Below are 23129 nucleotides of genomic sequence, written 5' to 3'. Positions count from 1 at the left end.
AAAAAAAAAAAAAAAAAACAATACAGTGAAGGAGAAAGATATTGAGAAAAGTGGGGGAGATGTCGACGGAACAGACAGGGAAGTAGTAGCTCCCCATATTTTATTGGCTGGATAAATATTTGTCTCGTACCCGTATCCATATTCGTCGGGTACCAGTCTATTTTTTCATATCCACAGTGACAGGTATTTACAAAATTATTTTAAAAAAATATTTAATCATAAATTCAAATAAAATAAAATACATCATTGTCATAAATTTTAAATAAAGTTCAAATAAACTCAAGTTCATATAAGTCCACATAATGATAGGAGTAGATATAAAATGACATTCAACACAATGAAATTTTATTTAATTAGTGTTTCGATCAAAAAGTTCATTCCATCATTTGACAACAAGCACAGATGTACTTGAAAGAAGACAACATACAAATACTTAAAATTTAAAAAAAATGAAGACAAGATGTACAACTTAGAAAAAATTAGAAGTACAGATACTATGATGCTCGTACCCGCCCCATTAACATGCATGTATCAAAGATAACCATATCCGCAGGTAACGAATATCTATTTTTAATATTTGTTTCCTACCCGTTACAAATTTTATCGACAGATACCGTGGATACGGATTTTTTTGACATTCCTAAATAATGGTTTGTAATTAAATCTCTTCAATTTCTGCAATTATCAGTGCTGCATTGAGGGAGGCGACCAATAACCTTCAAGAAAGTATAAAGATGCGGTGATGTAAGAGGAAGGAGGGGGAAGAAGATGAGGACAAATTTATCCTTTCACTTTGCTTATGGAGGTGCAGGAAGAAATACCCTCTTTTTATCTATCAAATAATTTTCGATATCTGTTTTCTAGGGTAAGGGCTGGATGAAAAAATTGCATCTACTTTCAATCTCCAATCGCCGCTGCCTAATTTTATGTTGAATTCACGCAGATTGCTCACATTATAATTAATGACATTACAAAGTTCTTTCTTTGCGATTAAAACTCATAAAGTATTATATATGAACATTGAAACTCATTTAAGTAATTACACAATCAATTTTGATTGCAATTTCCGAACATTCTTTGCCAAAAATCATTTTCAAATACATGATACCAAACGAAAATCACGTTCACTTAAAATTATTTGATAAAATCATGCTTCAAAAATCAATTTCATGAGTACACATCGAAACACAAGCTCGCATAATACTGGCCCACTCCTCGCAATTAAGCATTAACGATCACAAGAACTAGATTCGGCCCTTCCATTAGTTGGATTTAGTAAGTCTTCTCCACGATCCCTTATTTTGAACTACACAGATAAACGTAAAAGAACAATTACATCAAATAATAACTTCCCATCCGATCATTTACCTATGGTTCACCACCAAGCTCCACTCGCAGATTGTCATATGGATATACTTTGGGTGTCTGATACAAAGAAAATAACAGATAAATCAATCAACACAAGTACTAAATAGCTACATAAATAGCATTGAATATGAAACATCAAAAGAGGAAAATATCAAAGCAAAGGTAGCGCAAGCAATATTGCAATTGGATTGGGATACATGGATGATAACAATGACATGCAGGACAGAAACCTCCATTAGTCCATAGACCATGACCATGCTCAACTCTAGCAAACAATCTGTACTTTCCTTTCAACCAAACAGAAAAAGTTAAGTTCAAATTTAGCTTCACGTAAAATTAGAATAAACATGACGAACTAGGTTTGAATCCAGACTTAACCATAGAATCATACATGACAAATTTTGGACAACGAGAACATTGGTTAGTCGAAAATCTACGCAGGGAATTTGATTTCCATTAGCAGCTAGATTGCAAATTTTTGGAAGTTCCTACTTTTGCTACATCTTAATTACATATGAATTGTGAATGCTGTGCTCCTCCTAATATATGATTCTGGAAGTAGTTGCTGTTACACTATGTAAAAGCAAGGCAGGAGAATGGGGAACAATATCCTAACCTCTGAAAGAGCACTAGGAACAGTGAAGGCTTTCTTCAATTTTAAAATGTGTAATAACATCTTCAGTCAGACGCTAGGTTCAAATTATGACATATAATGTCATCATGATTGACAAAATAACCAGCCCAAATCAGAGAAAACCCACAAAAAATAATCCTTGATCCCATGTATCAGAGAGCATCTGAAATTAAACCCAGGAAAAAAAAATCTTAACCCTTGGCTGATCAAATTGCAATGAGCTTAACTAGAAGTCTGGTCTTCGATTTTATAGCTGCCACATGATTCCCTCAACTTCTGGGTTTGTTCTGCCTCCACCTACTGCATTTCTCCCATGTTTGTATGTCCCATGCCAATTGCTTTGTTATTTGAAAGTGGAAGGGAAATACAGGTTTTGGTTCATTATAGCATCAAAGTAAGGGTTCCTATATAGACCCATAATGGCTGATAAAAAAAAGAAATATATAGAACCATAATGAATCAGACCCTTCTCTGAAGACAAGACCCCAACATGACGAAATCTACATAGCACTCAAAGACAATTAATTGATCTAGATTCTACAAGAAGTTTGAAGCTTAAAGTGTCACATTTCAGATCCACCTTAGTTCATTGACAAAGCTATTCTATCCCTTATGCACAAATATGTGTCACAAAAATAAGAGTTCAAAACTTTTCATTAAACTATTAGGTTTATCAAAGTTCGATTAAAAAATAGGTACAAAGGCATTAACTTTTATCATAATAGGTTTCTTTTTCCTATAGGGCTTCTCAGCTAGTGTATAGCTTTATAGCAGGGCTGATTTTTGTTCATGGGTTTTGGTTGGGTTCACCCATGAGTTCTTTGTATCTTTCATTTTGTTTTTAATGATATTTTCATGTGATGGCAAATGATTGATGTCCTTAGGATGTCAGTCTAGCTGAGATGCCAAGGATCATAGTGATGCCTAGCATGAGTTTTTAAAAAAAAAATGGACCAAGTTCGTATTTGTGTACGTGTAAACTTTCTAGATTATGCATACTTCACACAAACATAGCTTTTCAAACCATAAAATAAAATCCCTTCTTATATATATATGTTTCAATGATCAAATACCTCTGCATTTATTATTAACAAATTCTATGATTGGACAGTACAGATTCCTTTGGTCAATTAGTCGAGCAAAGGGATGCCATTTTTTTTGTATTCTCTCAACACATTTTTTGTCTTATTAGACTGAATCAGGAACAAGAAACAAGGAAGCTATACACGTTTATTCAATGCTCATTAGAACAAATATATTTTCTCTTTCAATATCTCTAGTAAGGTTGTTGTTGAAAATTTTCTTACACTCAATCTTGACTGGAAGCTACAATACACATTGTTTCATAACCCTTATTGTTTGATGTGCAGAGTTAAATTGCATTGTGGGTATCCTATGTAGAACATATTACTGAACTGTAGAAAGCTTAGATGGACTTAGGGAACAAATAACACTTGCAATAACAATCTAAGATTGAGATTGTTGTTGGTGTGGCCTAAACTGACAGAGAATACTTATACCATTGTAAAATTAGTATATACATTTGTTGTAAAAGGGATCGGTGTGGCTCAGTTGAGTGAACCACCATAGAAGTTACATTTGGGTGTTTTTTTTCTTCCCCGTGCTTCCCTACCCTTATCAAAAAGCTTGTATAACCATTTCAAATTTATATATCTTGCAAAAAAGGTTTTGAAGTAGTTTTATATACACATATTCAACCCTCCTCTTCTATGTATCTTTTATTCCTTCAGAACACTCTACACTATAAAAGCTAGGATCAATTAGGGTGTGGATGTCATATGCATTTATCCGTGAGTGAGCGCCCTTGTTGATGAGACAAAATAACTAAAGAAAATGCTTATCTCAATACTTAATAGATATGTCCATAATTTAGACATATGTCCATTTAGGTTACGACTTTTGATTATTAATTATGAATTTCTTTCACAATTCTATACCTTTTAATACTTAGATTTGTAATAAATTATGTGTCCCGTGTGTACAAGGTTCAGTACAACAGGCACACAACTAAAAATTGCACAAGGCTCAAAGGATATAAATTAAAGAAACACACAACAACTAAAAGTGCATCGCCTAAGCAACAAACAAGAACAATAGAATCCAATTCAACCAAAATTTAGAACACTTCCTACATTACCACTCATCAAGGTCGACCGTTATCGACTTCCCTTAAAATATTTTATTGAGAAATGCTATAATAGAATTGAAATCAGCAACATCCTAATCGCACACTAAATAGAAAAACAATCAAATCAAAGTCTACATCGAGCATAAATTCAGAAGAACTGGTTAAGAATAAAGTTAAAGCAGAAGACTCACAAAGGGTATCTTGGAAGCTTTGTCATTCCACACAGCCAACAATCCCAGAGACGCAAAAAAGCTCAATCCCCCACACAGCCAGGCCAATGCTTCATACTTATTTCAAAATAATTAAATAAAAGAAAAAGAAAATTCAATGATATACATCAATATTAACGCAAAACTTCCATACGAAAATAAGAATCGAAGAAAAAACAGATACCTTTCCAACAGTGTCAGCAATACGATCTATGCACGGTTCGGGAAATGCTGTCCCGTTGTCCCACAGAAGTTCCTCATTCATGGGAAGCTGAAAGCCCCAAATTCAAAAGAGATGTTGGTTTTTAAGCTTTTATAAAAAATAAAAAATCGAATAAGATAAATTTAGCGAAATATACAGGTTTGTCAGGAACATAGTGCTTGCCGACTGGGAGGCCCATGCCGGATCGGAGGCGAAGAGAGGAAGCAACAGATCGGTAAACGACACCGTTTCCGCCCAAGATCCTTGATGCTGCGTTCGTCAATCTCCCTGCCATGGTTGATGGTTTTTTGCTTCTGATTCTTCTTCTTTCTTCTCCTTCTCCCACAACAACCTAATGTTACTGTCACTCGCTCATTATACGACATCGTTTGAGGTTCATTCGTTTTTACAATTTTACCCTTCAATGTTTCATAAGTTGGGCTTTTCGGCTGGATTGGATTTCTTTTCTTTGCTTTTGCTATTTGAAACTTAGGTCATGCTTTCAACCCAAGCCTAGTCACGTGGGGTTCAACCAAATAATACAGGTCTTTCTTCTTGCACCTCCAAAATTTCTTCTACACCTCCAAATAAATTTTAAATTTCAAAAATATTATTTGACCATTTAAATAAAGTCACGGATATCGCACTCCCAAAATTACTTTCGAAAGTCGAAATATATAACCGGAAGTCGACTTCGATTATATATTTTATCTTCCGGAAGTTGACTTCCAATTATATATTTTAACTTTCGAAAATATTCTTCACCGGACATCAACATCTGGAAACAATTTTGGGATACATGACTTCGCTTAAATAATCAAAAGGTATTTTAAAAATTTAAAAATTTTTGAAAGTGTAAAAGAAATACTTGGAGATAAGGGAAGAAAGCCCCAATAAAACATGCACACTTTTTCTCGTCGGAAAATACTTTTACGGACAAAAATAAGGAAAATAAACTTTACTGGAAAAAACAAAAATAAAATACTTTGTGTTCCATAATTGCATCATCGTTCTCACTTATTATCTTTTCCTGGTCAACTGTTTAGTTTATTTTATTTAAGGGAAAAAAAACTCTTAAGATAATAATATTATTAAAAAAATATGATATATAGATTTGAATCCATTGCAATTAAGCTTTCTTTTTTGCGTATCAAAGAAGTAGAGAAAAGTATGCAGAAATACTTGTTACCACATAGACGTGGTAAAAGTTTCAATACTTACACTTGTTTGCTCGTCACTTTTATCCTAATTTATCCATTGCATGTTAGTTAACGTGTACATTATTTTCCATTAAATATTTGTTTGGCAAACCAATAAAAGATGCATCACTTCATAAATATCAACACTGGAATAAATAAAAATTATTAAAAGTAAAATGTAACTTAATAAAAGAAAATGTTTTAATATGGTTTATTTTTTAAACATGAAAGATCATAGATAAAATTATTTGATTTGATTAATTTTTTATTTAAAAATCAAACTTTAGTGACAAAATATAATGTTTATTATGCTGAGTATTAAGTACAACAATATCCATGTTCATAATTATTTTTCAATAACTTGAAAAAACATGTCAATAGTTACAAATTTCTGAGGAAGCAAATATAGATTGTTTTCTTGTCAATGTCAATTTGTACCTGAAATTATGATGAAAATATTATGGACGTATATATTATAATTTTATGTGCTAAGTTTTATTTATTTGTAATGGTTACTTTAAAAATAATATTTGGAAACTGATAGTCTAAAAACAGATACTGACATACAATGTTTATTATTTTCGTACTTATAATGTTCTTCACAGTATCATCTAAATATAATTTCTTGTTAGTTTTAGCTTTTATTTATAACTGTTTTAAAATTTATATTTAAACAAGATTATAATTATTCAACAATGGATGTCGATTTAACATTTAACCGCAGGAAGCTGAATTATTGTACGTATACAATAATTTTAATGTTTTCAATAACATTATAATCAATCAATAACGGACATTTCTAATAAAATATGAAAGTTAATATCTTAAAATTTTCAAAGAAATGTTATATCGGATGTCGATTTGACATTTAAGCTCATGAAACTGAGTTATTGTATACCTTCTCTTAATCAGAGTTGCACTCCTCTATTTTTTTTTATTATGAATAGGAAGAAAATGCAAATTTAAATATAAAGTTTTACAATGATTCATGCACACTCAACCAATCAAAATTATCATTTTGGTTTAGAAAGCAAAAAAAAAAAAAGCAGATTATAATGAAAGCAATATTATAGAATTAATAATAATTTTAAAAAATATCAACTACCGTGTTTAATTAACTGGTAGATATCCAGGGTTGCACACAGACATTTTAATTGCAACTTTGATTGAAGTCATGGTCGGGTCAATGTCAGAAGTCCAAAATATGAAAGGGCAAATTAAGTTGGTAAAAGGAAATTTTACTTGGCTGATTATGATCAAAAGCATATGATAGAAAATAAAAGAGTGAAACACATCTCAGATGATCCGGCCAGCAATTGACGCAACAAAAACACTTGCTCTGCAAGAAGGGGGCAAGGAGTAACCCTAACAGTGGCAAGTAATAATTTAGGCCAAACCACATCATGATTGTGGGAAGAACTGAAGATAATAAAAGGACAAAATGCAGTAACCATTGAACCATCGACGTGACCATCACAGAAAAATTTTAGATACCCAATTGAGTCTGCACTTGGAGGATGGTCTTGGCTGAATCTACAAGCCTCTGCGTCTCCTCTGGGTTCAAGTGGATATTGGTGACACCCAGTATCCCTCCTCTACCAAGCTGTGCTGGCAAACTCAGGAACACTTCCCCATCGATCCCGTATAACCCCTTGGCAAGAACAGACACAGGATGGATCTTTCTTTGGTCCCTCAGAATGGAACGGGCCAAGTTAGCCACCGAGTACCCTATTGCCCACGACGTGTACCCTTTCAGCCTGATCACTTCATACGCACTATCTATCACTGACTTGTGTATATTCTCCAGTGTCTCTTTCTCGTATGCAATCTGCTGATTCTCCAAAAACTCAGCACTGGAACACCCCCAACGCTAATGCTAGACCACAATGCCACCGAACTATCTCCATGCTCTCCTACAATATAAGCCTGCAATCACAACTTTCTTTCATTCCTTCACTTTTCCTACTCTATTCATAATTTCATTATCTTAACTTCAAAAGTTTAAATAACTCACACCAACTAAGACTATCTTTGGTTTTAGTTTGGACTATTTAAATCTACGTTAGTCCAATCAACACTTATGTTTGAATTCTCATAAAAGAAGTGTGTTACATGGCCTGAAACTAGTTTTCAATAGAAAGAGTAAAATACTTGCTTTTACAAACTAGTTTTGCGAAATGAAATCCTCCTAAAGTATAGAAACTTTAATCTAAAGTTGCCCTGATGCGGTGGTAATTTAATAATTTGAATTATAATGTAATTTAATATAGTTTTCTCTATTTCTAGGAGAGATTGTTAAATAGTTCGACGACCACAACTTTTATATTCCCTCTCTGTCTTAATTTTGAATAAAAAGAGTACATTCTTAGTTCAGTTCATAAATCGTGAAGATTAGTTCATATTGAAATTAGTTAAAAAAAAACTATAATGCATCAACCTACTTGGTGACTTAATTTTTCACATTTAACAATTAAAAATAAAATAAAAAGGGGAAAGTGAGAATTGTTGACCTGTACGTCCTGGGCGTTGACGTCGAGGTGATCGGCGATGAGGAAACGGAAGCGAGAGGAGTCCAAATTGGTGCCCGACCCAATGACCCGGTTGGAGGGGAAACCGGAAAGCTTCCAGGCGACGTAGGTGAGGATGTCGACAGGGTTGGAAACGATGAGGAGAGTGGTGGCGGGGGAGTGACGAACAAGCGGGGGTATGATGGCGCGGAAGAGGGAAAGGTTCCGCTGGAGCAGGTTGAGGCGGGACTCACCGGCGATTTGGCGGGCGCCGGCGGTGACGATGCAGAGATCGGAGCCGGCAGTGATGGAAGAGTCAGTGGAGGCGTGGATCTTGGTGCGGGGGAGGAAGGCGGCGGCGTGCTGGAGGTCGAGCATCTCGCCGCGGAGCTTGTCGGCGTTGGTATCGACGAGGACGAGCTCGTCGGTGAGGTCCTGGGTGAGGATGGTCTGAGCGATGGCCATTCCGACGTTACCAACTCCGATGACGGAGATCTTGTTGTGTTGCTTGGTGGTAGAGGGAGGGTCAGCGTTGGCGATGGGCTTGAAGAAGGCCTGGGTTAGGTCGAGGCCCCCCGGGCCCAACGTGGAACCTGAAGCGCTCTTGTGCATGATGAAGTAAGATGATTTTTTGGTGTTGCTGTAAACAGGTGAGAAAGAAGGTGGAATTTATAATAGTAGAGTGTGCGTGTGAGCGTGAAGACTAGGAGTAGTATTGTTGAGGCCAATACTGTGGTCTGCGAAGGAAAGAAAGAAAAAGTGTTGCAGAATAGCCAGGTCCACCTTCTTTCTAGATGCAGATAAAGTAAAAGGGACAGAACGGAGTTCCAAGAGGAAAAAGTCACTCATTTCATTACACTCTGAGACCGCTCTGATGCGTTTTAAAGATTAATTAAATACTTTCGTCTCCTTTTTCGTGCTTTCCAATTAACCCATACCTCTTTATGTGTGATGCTTGAAAGAGTTCAAATTTTTTCCATTTTCTAATTAAACAATTTTTAATCTTTTTCTTTTTCAACTTATTTTGTTTTCCTAATATTAAAACATTTTTAATCAATAATTATTAATTGATAATAGAGAAAGAGTTAAACTCATAATTTCTTTTATCTTTTATTTCAATTTTTTTAAATTAATTTATTATTTCTTTTGAATTCTTTGGTTCAACATTATAATTTTCAAATTTAATGAAAAAAAGTTGAATCTCAATCTTTTTCGTCTTTCCTTCTCTCTGAGTCGCTTATAACATTAATTTTTCAATAATCTTACTTGAAACATTTGCATGAAATGAATTTTTAAATAATCTAAAACACTTTATTTGAATTGATTCTTTTACCGTGTTCTGTGGCTTCTGACTTTTTAGGTTGGTACTGAACTTTGAACGTTCACGCGTTCAATTCAAGACCTACTTCAGTTATTTGCCACCGTGGTTTATTTTAAACTTCACCAATTGTTATTATGCCAAATGTGCAGTCACCTTTTGTTCTCACCGCTTACGTTTTACGACTTTAATTAAAACCGGATTTCAAAGATGTAAAAAGGCAATTCTGGAAATCTTCATCAAAAATATTCAACAAACATAAGCCAATGCTGCCTCAGCCTGGCACAGAATTTCAACTCAACATGATTTCATTCAACGATATATATATATATATATATATATATATATATATATATATATATATATATATATATATATATATATATATATATATATATATATATATATATCGTTGAATGTTTTTACAAATTGTGTTTGGTAAAAATAATTGATAAATTAGCTGAATCTTTATAAACGGGTTGAATTTTATAAACTATGTAAGTTGTGAATAGAAAGTGTACGAACTAAATCATTGAACTAAAAGTGCGTGTTTATAGTTTAACTATCAAGTTAACTGCAAAATATCATAGAGAAAATGTATATTTTAGTTTATATTTTTTTCTCAAAATTAGTTTTATTTCCTGCACTTTTGAATTGGTTTACATTTTTTTTAAAGTGGGTGGATTTAGTTTGTTCATGTTAAAATGAAAAAAAAATATTTATTAGTAGAAATAAATAATATTAAATAGATCGTGTACAAAAATATATAATACATGATATGGTCATAAACTTATATTATATATTCAGAATTTTTGGATTTTATGCTCTTCAAAATATTTAAACATTTTGTTTACATTTACTTTATCAATTACATTAATTCTAAGTTAGTCACATCATTACTAAATTGTCTCTAATTTTCACTTGTAAAGTAAATCTCTTGTCTCCAAGAAATTATATAGATTGATGTATAGTTTCCTAGGTTATAATCGCAAGAAAGAATTTATCAATTTTACTGATTTAGAGTGATGGATGTTGAGAAAAAATTTTCTTCAAATGTGCTGATTTGGGGGTGAATGTAAAATTCGATTTGCAGGGATATCCTTAAAATTTCATTTCTTCAAAATTGTAAAAATTTTGAGGATAAATTAGGAGTGATAATACGGGTCAATCTGGTCCATGTAGACTTGTTCTGCTTAAGTGTTAGCCCTCTCGCATAATTACAAACTCGTAGATCAATTCTTTTTATTTTTTTAATTGTTATGATAAAACTTGTAATGTTCAACAAATTGATAAACTTTAACAAGTTCACAAAATTAAGTAAAGACTTTTGAGACTTTGATGATAAATTGATAATTCAACATTTTTATTATATTCATATTCGTACTTTGATATACACAATGTATTCTTTAAATTTTAGTATATTCAAACATACATAATATTTGTCTTTTCCACTCATACAATAATTTGGAATATTCATACAGAAGTCCAAAAGGAAAGTAACTGATATACAAAAGTACATATTTTTTTTCTTTTTATTCGGGCGACAGACTGGCTCGGGCGAGTTGTAGACTATGCGAGTCAAGCATTTGCAGGACAACGGGCTCAATATCTTAACATGTCTTGTGTTTTTTGGTGGACCTGCAGATTGGCCTATCGGACCAAAAGGATAAATTGTCAATATATTATTATCGAGTTGCCCATTATTAAAATCGTGACTGAAGATCAAGCCGAGTTAGTCATGTCTGAAAGTCGAACGAGAGGCTTATTCGCTTTGTATTTTCTGTGAAAGAGAGAGTGAAAATCGAAAAGACTAAAGTTTTTTTAAGCCATGTACGTTCACCCTCTTTCATGAGACCTAAATTTTAATTTTTACATTTGTCTTATCTAGGTTAGACATAAATTTATGTATGACAAAGAGAGCCATATTTAAATTTTAACATATTATATACAAACATATTACTACACATTTTTACGTACGTTTGGTGTCTCTAGTTAATTGTCGATGTAATACATTGATAGTGCAATCGTTTTTTCTCATAATAATATATATTTTCTATAATTTATATATATATATATATATATATATATATATATATATATATATTTAATATAATAATAACCGATGTGTCAAAACTGATTTTTTTTTAAATTAACAAAGTTACAATTTAATAATTTATTTTCTTATTTTTGTAAAATTATAATTTAAATTTTGATTGATTAAAATCATTTATATAAATTTAAATATTTTGAATTTATTGAATTATAAGAAAGAAGAATAAGTGTACAATTTAATTTATATTAATATTTTAAATTTACATAAAGCCTTGCTATATTAGTTTTATTTTTCTTATAGGAATCCCACAGAAATGGGACGGAGCAGTGGGGGCAACAACGAGTAACGAAAGAGCAACCATTGGTGAAGCAGCAAAAGAAAGATTGCCGAAAACGCAGCTTTTGGGTGAGAATGGGGGAAGCCCTTGTGGAGCTGGAGCGAGTCCAAACCCAGCTCTTGCAACGCATATCCAAACTCGAGCATTCCTATATTCCTTCATCGCCCTCTCAAAACGACACCGTTGACGACGCTGTCACCGACACCGTGGCTCGCCTCTCCTCCATTTTGCGCAGCAACGGTGTTCCCGAATTCTCCTTTAAGAGAGTCCCTTCTGATTACTACGATTGGCCTCTCGAAGCCCGTCGCGACGCCCTCTCCGCCGCTTCAATCCACCATCTCTGCAAAAGCATCGTTCTCGTTAATACGCAAGCCCCTGCTAACGTCGTCGATTGCACCAACCGCAATAATTCCAAGTATTACGTCGTTGTCGTTCAGGTTCCCACTCTCTTCCTCTCACTACCTGCTTCACTTAACTCTCCCACTGCTTGCTTATGGAGATCGTTTGTTTCAGTACACGGCTCGTTTCAACGCCGAAGCTGTCAAGAATTTTCTGTATTCGCTCAACAATGGAAGTATTGCGAAGAAGAAATTCAACAGTAAGAAGTTCCCGAGTGATGGACTATTCTTTAATTATTATAGCGTTGAATGAATTCCAGTTTAACATTGTGACATTGAGAATTCTATTCGTTTGCGGACGAATGGTTGTGAGTTGCGACTAAACTAAATATATTGGAAACATCAATGTGGAGACTCTCGTGTTTTCCATATCAAACACTGTCCAATTGGTTGGTGTATTTGCGAAATCGACAACTTTTTTGACATCTTAGCTGTTCTAGTTGACAATTTAATGAAGGAATTTTAAGGTAGAGTTGGTTTAAGAAGATTCCCCGCTAACTATGAGTATGATTCTTTGAAGTCGTGAAGGAGAAATAATGAATTGGTGGGAAATGGGATAGGCAATTACTTGTTTGCAACAGTTTATAGTGTAGATTTTTCGACTTACTAAAAGTTTAAAATAATTCAGAATTGAGTACAGCGACCAAAGCTGCGTATAATTTTAAAATGATAAATGTAATTGAAGGTATTTGTCAAGTAGCAGACTTTAAGCTTAACTCTATGTACAAAACTGATGTGTAAGTTGAGGTTTACACCTACTTATATACTTTAAACTGATCTTATCTCTAATCAATATGAGACTTCCAACAGGAATGATTCCAAATTGGTTGGATTTTTTTAGAAGTGAAATTTAAAATATTCTCTTAAGGCATTGGATGGTCGGAATGAGTTGTTGGGCAGGACTGTGTTGAAGCAATTCTTAGATTTGTGTGATAGGTTGTTGGCGTAATTAGAACACTGCTAAGGTTTAAATTCTTTAACTTAGTAGTGTGTGGGTCTATGTTGGTGCACGAGAGCTGTCAAGTTCAATGCATGAAACTTAATGTTTAGTTTTGAGACCATCAGGCAATTTTAAGTGCTCCCCGGCAAGAGATGAAGTAAATATTCACAAGCATTGAAATAGTCTTTAATGTACTGCATCATCTCAATTTTCTACATTGAACTTCTGCAAACTGCAGTTGATGAGATTTGCATGGGAGCTGGGCCAGAAACATTCGACCATTTAATGTCTGTTACATTGAAATTCTTACCACTAGATATAAGAAGGAAAGTTTAAGACGAAGTGAAAGGCAATCCACACTTTTGATAATCATCACTTCGTAGAATCACTTTCCTGAAATATATTTTCTCCACTTGAAAGTCTCTTTTATTTATAATATGTGCCCATGTGGTAATGCTGTCTCCCTTGGTTAATCTTTTCTCTTTTATCCCTTTCGTTAAATATTCATGGACAATTTTCTTATTCTTTATTTTCCAATAATTTTTAAGTGTTTGTTAATGATATCTATAACTTGCTATTGCTTGGTAGGAAATAGTGGTTGTTAATTTATTATTAATTATGCAGTGAGGCTAGCTCCTGAGGAGACATCAATGGAATTAACTGGATATGGGCACAATGCAGTGACTTGTATTGGCATGAAAACAGATATTCCGGTAAGACTGGACATGTGGAGTAGTATAGGGTTCTTGTGATATATAGACACTCAAATATTTCATCATGATAATAAACCCAAAATAAGTGCTTATTCACACTGTTTAGGGTAGTATTCAACATTTTTTTGTCATGCATATCCGCACATGAATTGATGATTGATACAGACAAGGATCAGTTGGTAAAATAGCATAAAAATTGAAATGGATTTGTTTTCTGGTTTGCTCTTTTGTGATTCATGATCTCCTCACAGTCATGGTATTGATTATTGCATGCTATGTTGACATAGACTTTTACTGATATGTGGTTGCCATGTTCGGCCAATGTCTTGGACTAGGACATAGACGTGCTTTTAGGTTGTCGACAATAGTGAGCAGCTTCTTTTGCTTTACCCTAACATATTGGTAGAGGGTCCATCTTTTTCAAGCAGTTTCACTGTTTTGTAACTCCAAAAATTTCTCTCTCTCTCTCTCTCTGTGCCATTGTATCTGAAAACAAAGTCCACATTGACAGGAGAAAATATGTAATTTTTAGGATGTGGTTAATAGTTGACTCTAAGTATTGATTGTCTATAAACCTTAGCACAACTTTATGGTTTTCACATCAAGAGAGCAGTCTCCAAGAACAAATCACAAATGCACTGATTTATGTAGCTCTACTTATCTTGCCATAGTGCCAACTGTTGGGGAAGGTTGTTCTTCACATTATCTCAGGTGTTCATTTCTAAATTATGGCTAGGGTTTTGTATGTCCAAGTCAGACTTCTATTATCACCTACCCTAAAATTCTTTTTGCAAGTTTAAACTACAATTTCAATCTATTTGAAGTGCGTGGCTGTATGGATTTTTTGTTGCATTGGTACTAGAATTCCATATTGATACTTCAAACAGCATGAAATTGGCGAAACACCACAACTGTTGTGATTCAACCCAATTCCTTGTGTGATGTTATAGTGTAATTTGGTACCTTACATCTTAGATATCCCATTTGAACACAAGGCATAAATTATGTCTGGTAGATACTCAAGAAACAAGGAAGTGGATACGCAGTATTATGGTAGGAAGATGGAAATATCAGTTCTGTAGCTGATTACCAAAGCGAAATGGAAATGCAGACAAAGAAAACGATCACCTAGGCATTTTGCGAGCCTATATCTCTTCCAGTCACAAATTCTAACTGAATTCCCTTCCGCGTATTCCCCTATGAGAGGCATAGTTTCTCCTATGCCTACGAAAAATGTTTAAGTTGACTTAGCATAACAAATAAGATCAATATTTCATATTGATTCTTCTGGGCACAGTTATATATTTTGCAGTCTTGATGAAGAGGTTCAAAGACATCATCACCATTACATGGGAGGGGCCAATCTCATTTAAGATTACTCACGCTTATCAACATCTTTATTTATTGTTATTGTCTCAATTGACAATTGTACTTGACTAACGGCATTTAAAATGATGTTATGATTTTATCTAATAGTCATACACTTGATATCGTCATTGAAATTGATATTCTATAGACCTTACTACGTTCAACTAATAAACAAATAACACAAGTAAATGCGTCACACTCTAGTAAATAACACTGATGTAAAATAAACTAGTATGGTCAACACATAAACTTGGCCTCAGGGAATATACATGAACAATTAACCAGATTGGAATTAATAAAACTGAACATTTTGTCCTTGAACAAGTGCTGAGGCATACCCTGTCCACTAATTAATTAAAGCATTTTTTCTGTTCCAATATATTCAAAATATTATTTCTTTCTCTTTTACTGTATAGATGGCATGATGGCTTGTGTATTGATGCACTCAACTTGCTCCTTGGCTGATTATATATTTTGGATCATTTCAGGTGATTTTGGATGAGGCAATTGTAAAGCTAACTCCAGATTTCTTTTGGTTGGGTGGTGGTGAGGTTGATCTGAAGCTAGGGATCCGAACATCTCAATTGATCAAATTTATCAACCCCTTCATTGTCAACTGTAGCAATAATTGATTTTGTTGAGGAGCATGTGGTCACTATAATTTAGTTTAGTAGGAGAGTTGTCATTTTCAGCCTTCCATTTTTGGTTTTAATATTATTTGAAATATTGCCCCGTCAGGATTATATTTATTTTCTTACCGCTAAGTCTGTGGTTTGGTTATGGCATTACCATTAATGTTTTACCGATATTTGAATGCAACCAACGTCATGGGTTCATGCTTTATGTTTGTTGAAAGTCAACAATATCATTAGAAAGGATCGAATAATTTCATATCAGGATAGTAACGGTATAGGCCACATTGATGAATGTCCAAACGAGTGTAACAATATGGAGAGGAGGTGGTGATCCTGGAGTGTTAGATTCAGTAGTAATGAAAGGATAAACATCAATCTACTTATTAAACAAGCAGCAAAAAAGGGAATTTGAGTGAATAACTGAAAAATCTTATAAATTATTTGTATTTTCTTCTCTTCTTGCACTCAGCCTTCATATTTTCATATACTATGCATAATCCATGATATGTGCTTGAAGCTACGGTTTATCCTGCACAAACAAATGCCACCCAGTTGAAGTAAACTTCAAGTTGCTAACATATTAAATGGATACAATTTCTTAACATCAAATTTTTCTTATATTCTCATATCACGTTGGGTATCAAAGCAGACACATCGTATCCTTGTCACGAGAATGTAATGAATAGGGATTGTTTTGTGAATGAGGAAGAAAATAAAAAATAATAACACCTATCGATTTTTCTTTCCAGCAATTTCAACTAATATAAAGTGAGGTTCATTGTTTAAGTTCATCGCTCACGTAAACAATATCCACCACTGAACCAAAAGTAACTTTTGGTGGGAATTATTGTGGCTTTTAAAAGAATTATTGCTAAAACATTAACCGACCGTTAAATCAAGAGTATCTGGTTTATATTATTCAAGATCCTCCTCCTGTGGATATATTGCAACTTCAACGTGGGTCCTACGCTTCATAGTCAGTGGTAGCTTGTTTCAGTCTTTTTCTTTGGTTTTAATTCCCTTGTCTCTTGTAATATATACATGCATCAAGGCACGTGATTACTCGAGTTACAACCATCTTTTCCCAGAGAAAGAAGAACTGGTTCAAGTTCAGCATCATTGTGATCTGGTGAAAAGACTTAAAAATCAGTTGCCTTCACGATGAAAAATGTGACAGGTCTACAATTGAGATTCCAGATTTCTTAAGAACTTCAGTTCCCTACCTCAAGCCCTTTCCAATTTCTTTGGTTCACTAAAATATAAAAATTTAGAAGATTTATGCAAAGAAAATTCTATTTATACATAAACTAAAGTTTAACTCTAAAAAATTATTTTATTTTTTCTCTCCTATAAATCTGTACAAAAGATTTCGTTCAAATGAGTCTTATCTCTACATTCCCTGATCGAAACACTAAACTACTAGAAACTAACAATGCATAATTAACACAAACATCCCAGATAAGCAAAATGAACAACCGATAAAAGAGTTGCAATAATGAAAAGGAGGAAACTTTTAACATTAACAGGTTCTTCTTAGAATTTATATACAGCTGTACATAGTATTGAGAGCAATGTCGTTTGATATCGAGTACCGATACAAATTTATGAGACTGGTCAATGACGAAGCAATCATTATCAGATTATTATTGTGCCAATCTTTAGAATGCTAGTGAGAAGTCAGATCCCCAAAGGTGTTCTCCCCACTGTATGTAACATAAAGAAAACCATCCTCTTCCTTCTTCTCCTCATATATAGCAGACATAATTGCTCCTGAAAAAATTGAGAAACACAGAAAATTTATAGGCTACTGCTGCTACCCTCTATTAGAAGGCTAAAGAATCATATTGCAAAATTAAGAAAACACAATTGGAGAATATTATTTTACCAGTAGGTGGAAGCACGTTGTCCACAAAGATAAATATTGCCTTTTCTGCACTTAATTTAATCCTTTTGCGGATAACATAGACAAATTGTCCAACTGTCAGATCAGCGGGTACAAGGTACCTACAAATAATTCATTCATGTCAAAAACTAAAAACATCGGACATACGACGGCTGCCAGTTATACACCTCAGCAAATTTCAATATCAACTGGAAAGCATTTGACAATAGAAATATGACAACAAATGATATGTAGTAGACCCCTCTATCACTTTGTTATCATCAGGCAGAAGATACAAAATCCACCAATTTGTTGTCAACACTCAAACAACATTAAATTCTTCTAAAAATAGATAAATAACCAATTCTAATTCTGTTTATCCGATTCATAATTCAGGCATTATCACAAAATAAGAAATGTATATACAATAGAAGGAGCAACTATGGCTTTAGCTACTTAAATTATGATGATCTGAGTTATTCATACAACTCATAACTTACCAATATTAACAAATTTCTCAACTGTGGAACCAAAGTCACTACAACGTTTAAATCAATTTAGCACGTCAATAAGTACTTACACAAAAGTAAATCTGATCAATCTATCTATTGATCGTATGTACTTAGCAGCTAAAATTTCATATCAAATTTTAGAAAATTTAAACAAAAACAGGAGTATGATCAAATACTAGAATTATCTTTTCTTTGATGAGTAAGTTAAATGATAATTTTAAAGGGTATGCGGAACATTTTGAGCATTTCTTTTACTACACAATCCAATGTGGAATTTTTGAAGGTCATCAACTAGAACATATTTATTGGAGTGAGTAAGCTTCTAAACCTACAAACTTTACCTGTAATGGATGCAGTCATGTCAAAAAAAAGCTTTTTATGAAGATCCATATATCTTCTTTCTAATAGGAAAAGAACCATGATTTCTCACATTCCACTTTCCCTAATGATCTATTCTTTCAAAATTTTTGCTACATCCATTTTCTTTTCCTTTAGAAGATAGAACATATGAGTAGATGTTTCCAGATTATATTAAAGGTATGGAAAAAATCTTACTTCTTCTTGTCAATACTTGGAATATCACTTCTTTCTGCCTTCTCCACAATCACCTTCAGACACATCAGGGGAAAATTTAGTACCATAACTAGAGGTATATCAAGATGTATATATTCAAGAATCACACATACAGCAGGCAGCAAGTAGAGGGACAAGTGAACATCAATTTCACTGCATTGACAGATATAATGAAGAATAACTAGTTCAAAGCAGCAGATAAAACAGCTTGAGGGCATAAGCTACTCCATACGTGCATAACTGTTGTAAATAACCTTCGGAGGTCACATATTCAGTTTCGTAAGTAAAATTATTTGAATTCATTCTATAATTCAGTGGACTCTGTAATCGGTTATTTAATCTCTAATAAAGGATTTCAGTATAGAGATAATAGAAAATTAGTAAAAAAATGCAACACAAGATAATTTAGCATGCAATATATTTCCAAAATGTTCTAAAAACCAAACTAGATCAGACAGTCTGGAAGAAATGGTCAAATCTTGAACCTATCATGTCTCTTGTCTGAAAACTATCCAATTCAATCACAAATTAACAGACCAAACTGATCAAACCATGACTTTGGGATATCGATACTTGTTTTTACGACATTTTTAGTCTTCCAAACAGTATACCACCACCATAATGAACAACTGCACAACACTGAATCCAATATGAAATCTGCAATTAACTAATTATGCAACATAGTAACATGCATTTATTTCTATTAACATGGAAAGTTGCAAAATTATGACATGAAAGTGCTACTCAGTTACGCTGCCAAATTATGACATAAAAGACGCAACAGATAAAAGACAAAGTTCAAACATCAGAAAACATTTATAGCGTTGAAAAATAGTCAAATAAAAGCATTGATCCTGAAAGGCCAAAGTTAAAACAGATAAAGGAACGATGCTTCTTGTGCCACAGATATATGATTCACATAGACAGCATCAGTAACAGATAGTTGCAGAGGAAAATCGGAACTAGTTCTCACAGGGATACGGTCTGGGTATTTCTCCCTGATTCTAGCAGCCTCAGCTCTTCTCTTCTCTACACACAAAATGAATCATTTATTTTTATATTATTCAGCTTTCCACACACCTACAATTCACCAACAAATAACAATATAAATCAAAATACATCATATACCAAGATCGTGCTCTTGTTTGAAGTAGCTCTTTGACGCCATTCTTCCTGGAATTACCATCAAACGGAAAGTTAATAAAAAGTAAGATGATACACCGTCCATTCTTCAGACAAAGGATACATAATTCGTTAATCGCTAAAAATAAATAAATTAGAAAACAAAGTTTATAAATGAATAAATAATAAAGGGGCAATGTTTAGAGATAATAAATAATAACAAACAGCAATAATCACAAAATACAAGATGAAGATTGAGAATGGACCTACACCCAAAATTCTTATTTAACAAAAAGGGTATGCAACGGAACAATAATCTTTACCATATGATATAAAATTAAAAATAGCCCTAACTTTCAGATAACTATTTTTATGGAATTTCCGATCATCAACTCTTACTTGAATTTAGGAAAAGAGAAAAACCTCAGATTGCAGACAATCTTTCCTTAAAAAAGCAGGGAAAGAGATACAAAGCGGTTCTGATAATTTACTTGTTATCAGCGAAGAAATTTCTTGGCCGATTAAAAAAAATTTTGAAACTCAACCTTAAGGCTTACGAATTGGATTGTATATGATTGAGAAAACTAAACCTCGTTAAGGTGATCCAAAAATAGAAGAAAATCAACGCTGTGGTTTCTTGCTAACGACTCCAATAAGGCTGTGTTTGCTTCAACAAACTAAATATATCGCTTCTTCGTTCCTTGGTTGTCTTTCTCAACTATTCCTATCGTGATTTTATTTTTATATACTTATATACCAAATAATATAGGAATTTTATATTCTCATAATCATCCTTTTTCCCTTCCGGTCTTAACTAAAACTCGTCTAGAATAAATAAAAAAATATATTACCAGAACATGTTTATCTTGTAATATTTAATGTTTTTCTTTTTCATAATCTCATTTCAGCTTAAAGATGTTTACACTATTAACTAAAAGAAATAAATAATTATGATGTTGTAAAGAAATAAATAATTATAATGCATTTTGTAAAGAAATAAATAGTTATCAAATGTTGTCGGTTCTGAGTTAAATTATATAAATATGTAAATAAGGGTTAACATTGATTTAATTCTCGCTTTCTTTTTATTATTTTTTAGTTCAATTTAGTTTTTCATTTTTCTTAAAATGTTCAATTTAGTGTTTAATTGAATAAAAAATAATAAGTTTGATACTACAAGCAACGCAAGTGGAAATTCAAAATATATGAAGATCATGACTTATATCACTTTTGAATGATAGTTATTAGGAAATTAGTTTATATTTTTGGACTTTGGGTTTTCTTTTAGAAATTAGTTAAGTTCTATGTTTTTTTGTTTTGGGGTTTCTTTTATAAATTAGTTTATGTTTTGGTATGGCCTTCTTGTAAGGTTCTTATGTTTTCTTAAACTCATGTGCCTATATATGGAGGTACAAAAAACTATTGTAAACACTTTTAGTCATATATTGAATTTGATTTCATTAAAGAGAGGATTCTCTTTGTTCTTAGCTTAGGCTTCCAGTTCTTATCAAAAATTAACATCTTTGTGGCGAATCTTAACTTGACTTATCAATCTGCTACATTGTGGCATCCTCCATCTTTGTCTTATCCCGCATTCTTCTATGATTTATTCGTGTCGTGCCTCTTGAAGATTCAAATTCAGAAACGATCATACTTTTTCCTAGATAGGATCGTATCAATTTGGCCAAATTCAACCAAGTCAAGCCTAACCAAAAATTTGTCGGAGTTGGCCACGATCGAAATTCAACCAAGTTGGACCGATTGAAAGTTGGCTAAGTCGGCCACAATCATAATTTGACCAAATTTGACTGCGTCGGTGTGTCAAACTTCTGTCAAGTCGCCCACGTCCAAAATTCAACTAAATTTAATTGTGTCGGCCTACACAACACAAATTTTAGAAAATTCAATTTAAAATTCTTTTGTAAAAAATGTATTTTAAATTTTGAACTTGATCCAAATATTTGGATATAGATTTAAATCTTGATCTAAATATTTGGATCTGGATTTTAGAAAAATTCAAACTAATTTTGCAAAAAAAGATGGATTTTGATCCCAAATTTGATTCAATTATTTGGATCTAAAATGAATATGAATTTTATCTTTAAAAATCCTTACCATGATCACCTTGTTAAGAACTACTAAAATCAATAATCAAGAATACTTGTTAATCACATCTTCACAATTATCTTCCAAAATTTTCACAACTAAAGTAAATAGCACTTCAAGGGTGTAATGTTCTCCCATCGATTCAATAATAACTAAATAAAAGTTCTTGGCAGTGAGCATAGTGAATATGAGTAGTAGATAAGAACTTGTATAGTTTTCAGAGAAGGCTACATGACCAGGTCCAAGTTTAGAAAATACGATATCTCAATTAGGGATGTCAAAAAAATTCGTACCTGCGGGTATCTGTGGATGAAATCCGCAACGGGTAGGAAAAGAATATTAAAAATGGATACCTGCTACCCGTGGGTACGAGTATTTTTGATACTCACATGTTAATGAAGCAGGTACAGGTATCATAACATCTGTATCCGTGGATAACCGTATCTGTTAAACTTTAATTCACAAAAATACCCTTATATATATAGTAAAAAACATTTTTTTTTTCTAAGCTGCACATTTTGTCTTGTTTTCTGTCTTCATTCTTCCAGCTTTAAGTATTGGAGTATTGGTACGTTGTCTTCTTCCAATTACACCCCTTGACATTCTTCTCTTTACTTTCTTTGAAATTGGGCATATACATCAAACCCTATATAGACAGTGGGGTTTATGGTATGTTTGTTGTCAAATGATGGAATCAAAATAAGAATACTTGACAAGTGACGGTTGAGGTTTATTATTTGTTTATTTTTTTTATTTTTCAGGAATCAATCGGAGAAAGTGAGCTTATTGATCAAAGCACTAATTAAAGAATTTCGATTGTGTTGAACGTCATTTTATATTTATTTTTATAATTATTTGGACTTGTATGAAACTTTATTTAAAATTTATGATAGTGATGTATTTA

General features: G+C 33.1%; 4 protein-coding genes across 7 annotated transcripts; 1 reads left to right on the top strand and 3 right to left on the bottom strand.

The window, feature by feature from the left end:
• Window positions 1–1105: 1105 nt before the first annotated feature.
• Window positions 1106–4933, bottom strand: LOC114176158 (NADH dehydrogenase [ubiquinone] 1 beta subcomplex subunit 8, mitochondrial). The gene is made up of 4 exons (XM_028061101.1): window positions 4720–4933; window positions 4545–4631; window positions 4343–4438; window positions 1106–1425 (listed from the first exon to the last, which is right to left on the bottom strand). Exons 1-4 carry the CDS (start codon window positions 4855–4857, stop codon window positions 1369–1371), a joined length of 378 nt encoding a protein of 125 aa, XP_027916902.1. The 5' UTR covers window positions 4858–4933; the 3' UTR covers window positions 1106–1368.
• Window positions 4934–6978: 2045 nt separating this feature from the next.
• On the bottom strand, window positions 6979–9180 carry LOC114178483 (L-lactate dehydrogenase A-like). Its single transcript, XM_028064416.1, is given in 3 exon segments — window positions 6979–7609; window positions 7612–7687; window positions 8272–9180. Coding segments are annotated over 3 exon segments (1047 nt in total). The 5' UTR covers window positions 8881–9180; the 3' UTR covers window positions 6979–7247.
• A 2771-nt stretch (window positions 9181–11951) lies between these two features.
• On the top strand, window positions 11952–16197 carry LOC114178263. Its single transcript, XM_028064070.1, has 4 exons — window positions 11952–12413; window positions 12490–12574; window positions 13939–14027; window positions 15884–16197. Exons 1-4 carry the CDS (start codon window positions 12051–12053, stop codon window positions 16025–16027), a joined length of 681 nt encoding a protein of 226 aa, XP_027919871.1. The 5' UTR covers window positions 11952–12050; the 3' UTR covers window positions 16028–16197.
• Window positions 16198–17517: 1320 nt separating this feature from the next.
• On the bottom strand, window positions 17518–20867 carry LOC114178264 (autophagy-related protein 8f-like). 4 transcript variants are annotated; one of them, XM_028064071.1, is made up of 6 exons: window positions 20710–20867; window positions 20126–20170; window positions 19971–20026; window positions 18980–19032; window positions 17916–18034; window positions 17518–17800 (listed from the first exon to the last, which is right to left on the bottom strand). In XM_028064071.1, exons 2-6 carry the CDS (start codon window positions 20163–20165, stop codon window positions 17697–17699), a joined length of 372 nt encoding a protein of 123 aa, XP_027919872.1. In that variant the 5' UTR covers window positions 20166–20170; window positions 20710–20867; the 3' UTR covers window positions 17518–17696. The 4 variants fall into 4 exon arrangements, with proteins under 4 accessions (XP_027919872.1, XP_027919874.1, XP_027919873.1 ...); XM_028064073.1 differs by having other exon boundaries at window positions 20519–20849; XM_028064072.1 differs by having other exon boundaries at window positions 20543–20849.
• Between the last annotated feature and the right edge of the window lie 2262 nt (window positions 20868–23129).

This window comes from Vigna unguiculata, chromosome 3 (assembly GCF_004118075.2).
Source record: "Vigna unguiculata cultivar IT97K-499-35 chromosome 3, ASM411807v1, whole genome shotgun sequence".
NCBI classification, from domain to species: domain Eukaryota; kingdom Viridiplantae; phylum Streptophyta; class Magnoliopsida; order Fabales; family Fabaceae; genus Vigna; species Vigna unguiculata.
The sequence above is the reverse complement of the archived record's forward strand: the minus strand, read 5'-3'. Positions and strand labels throughout refer to the sequence as shown.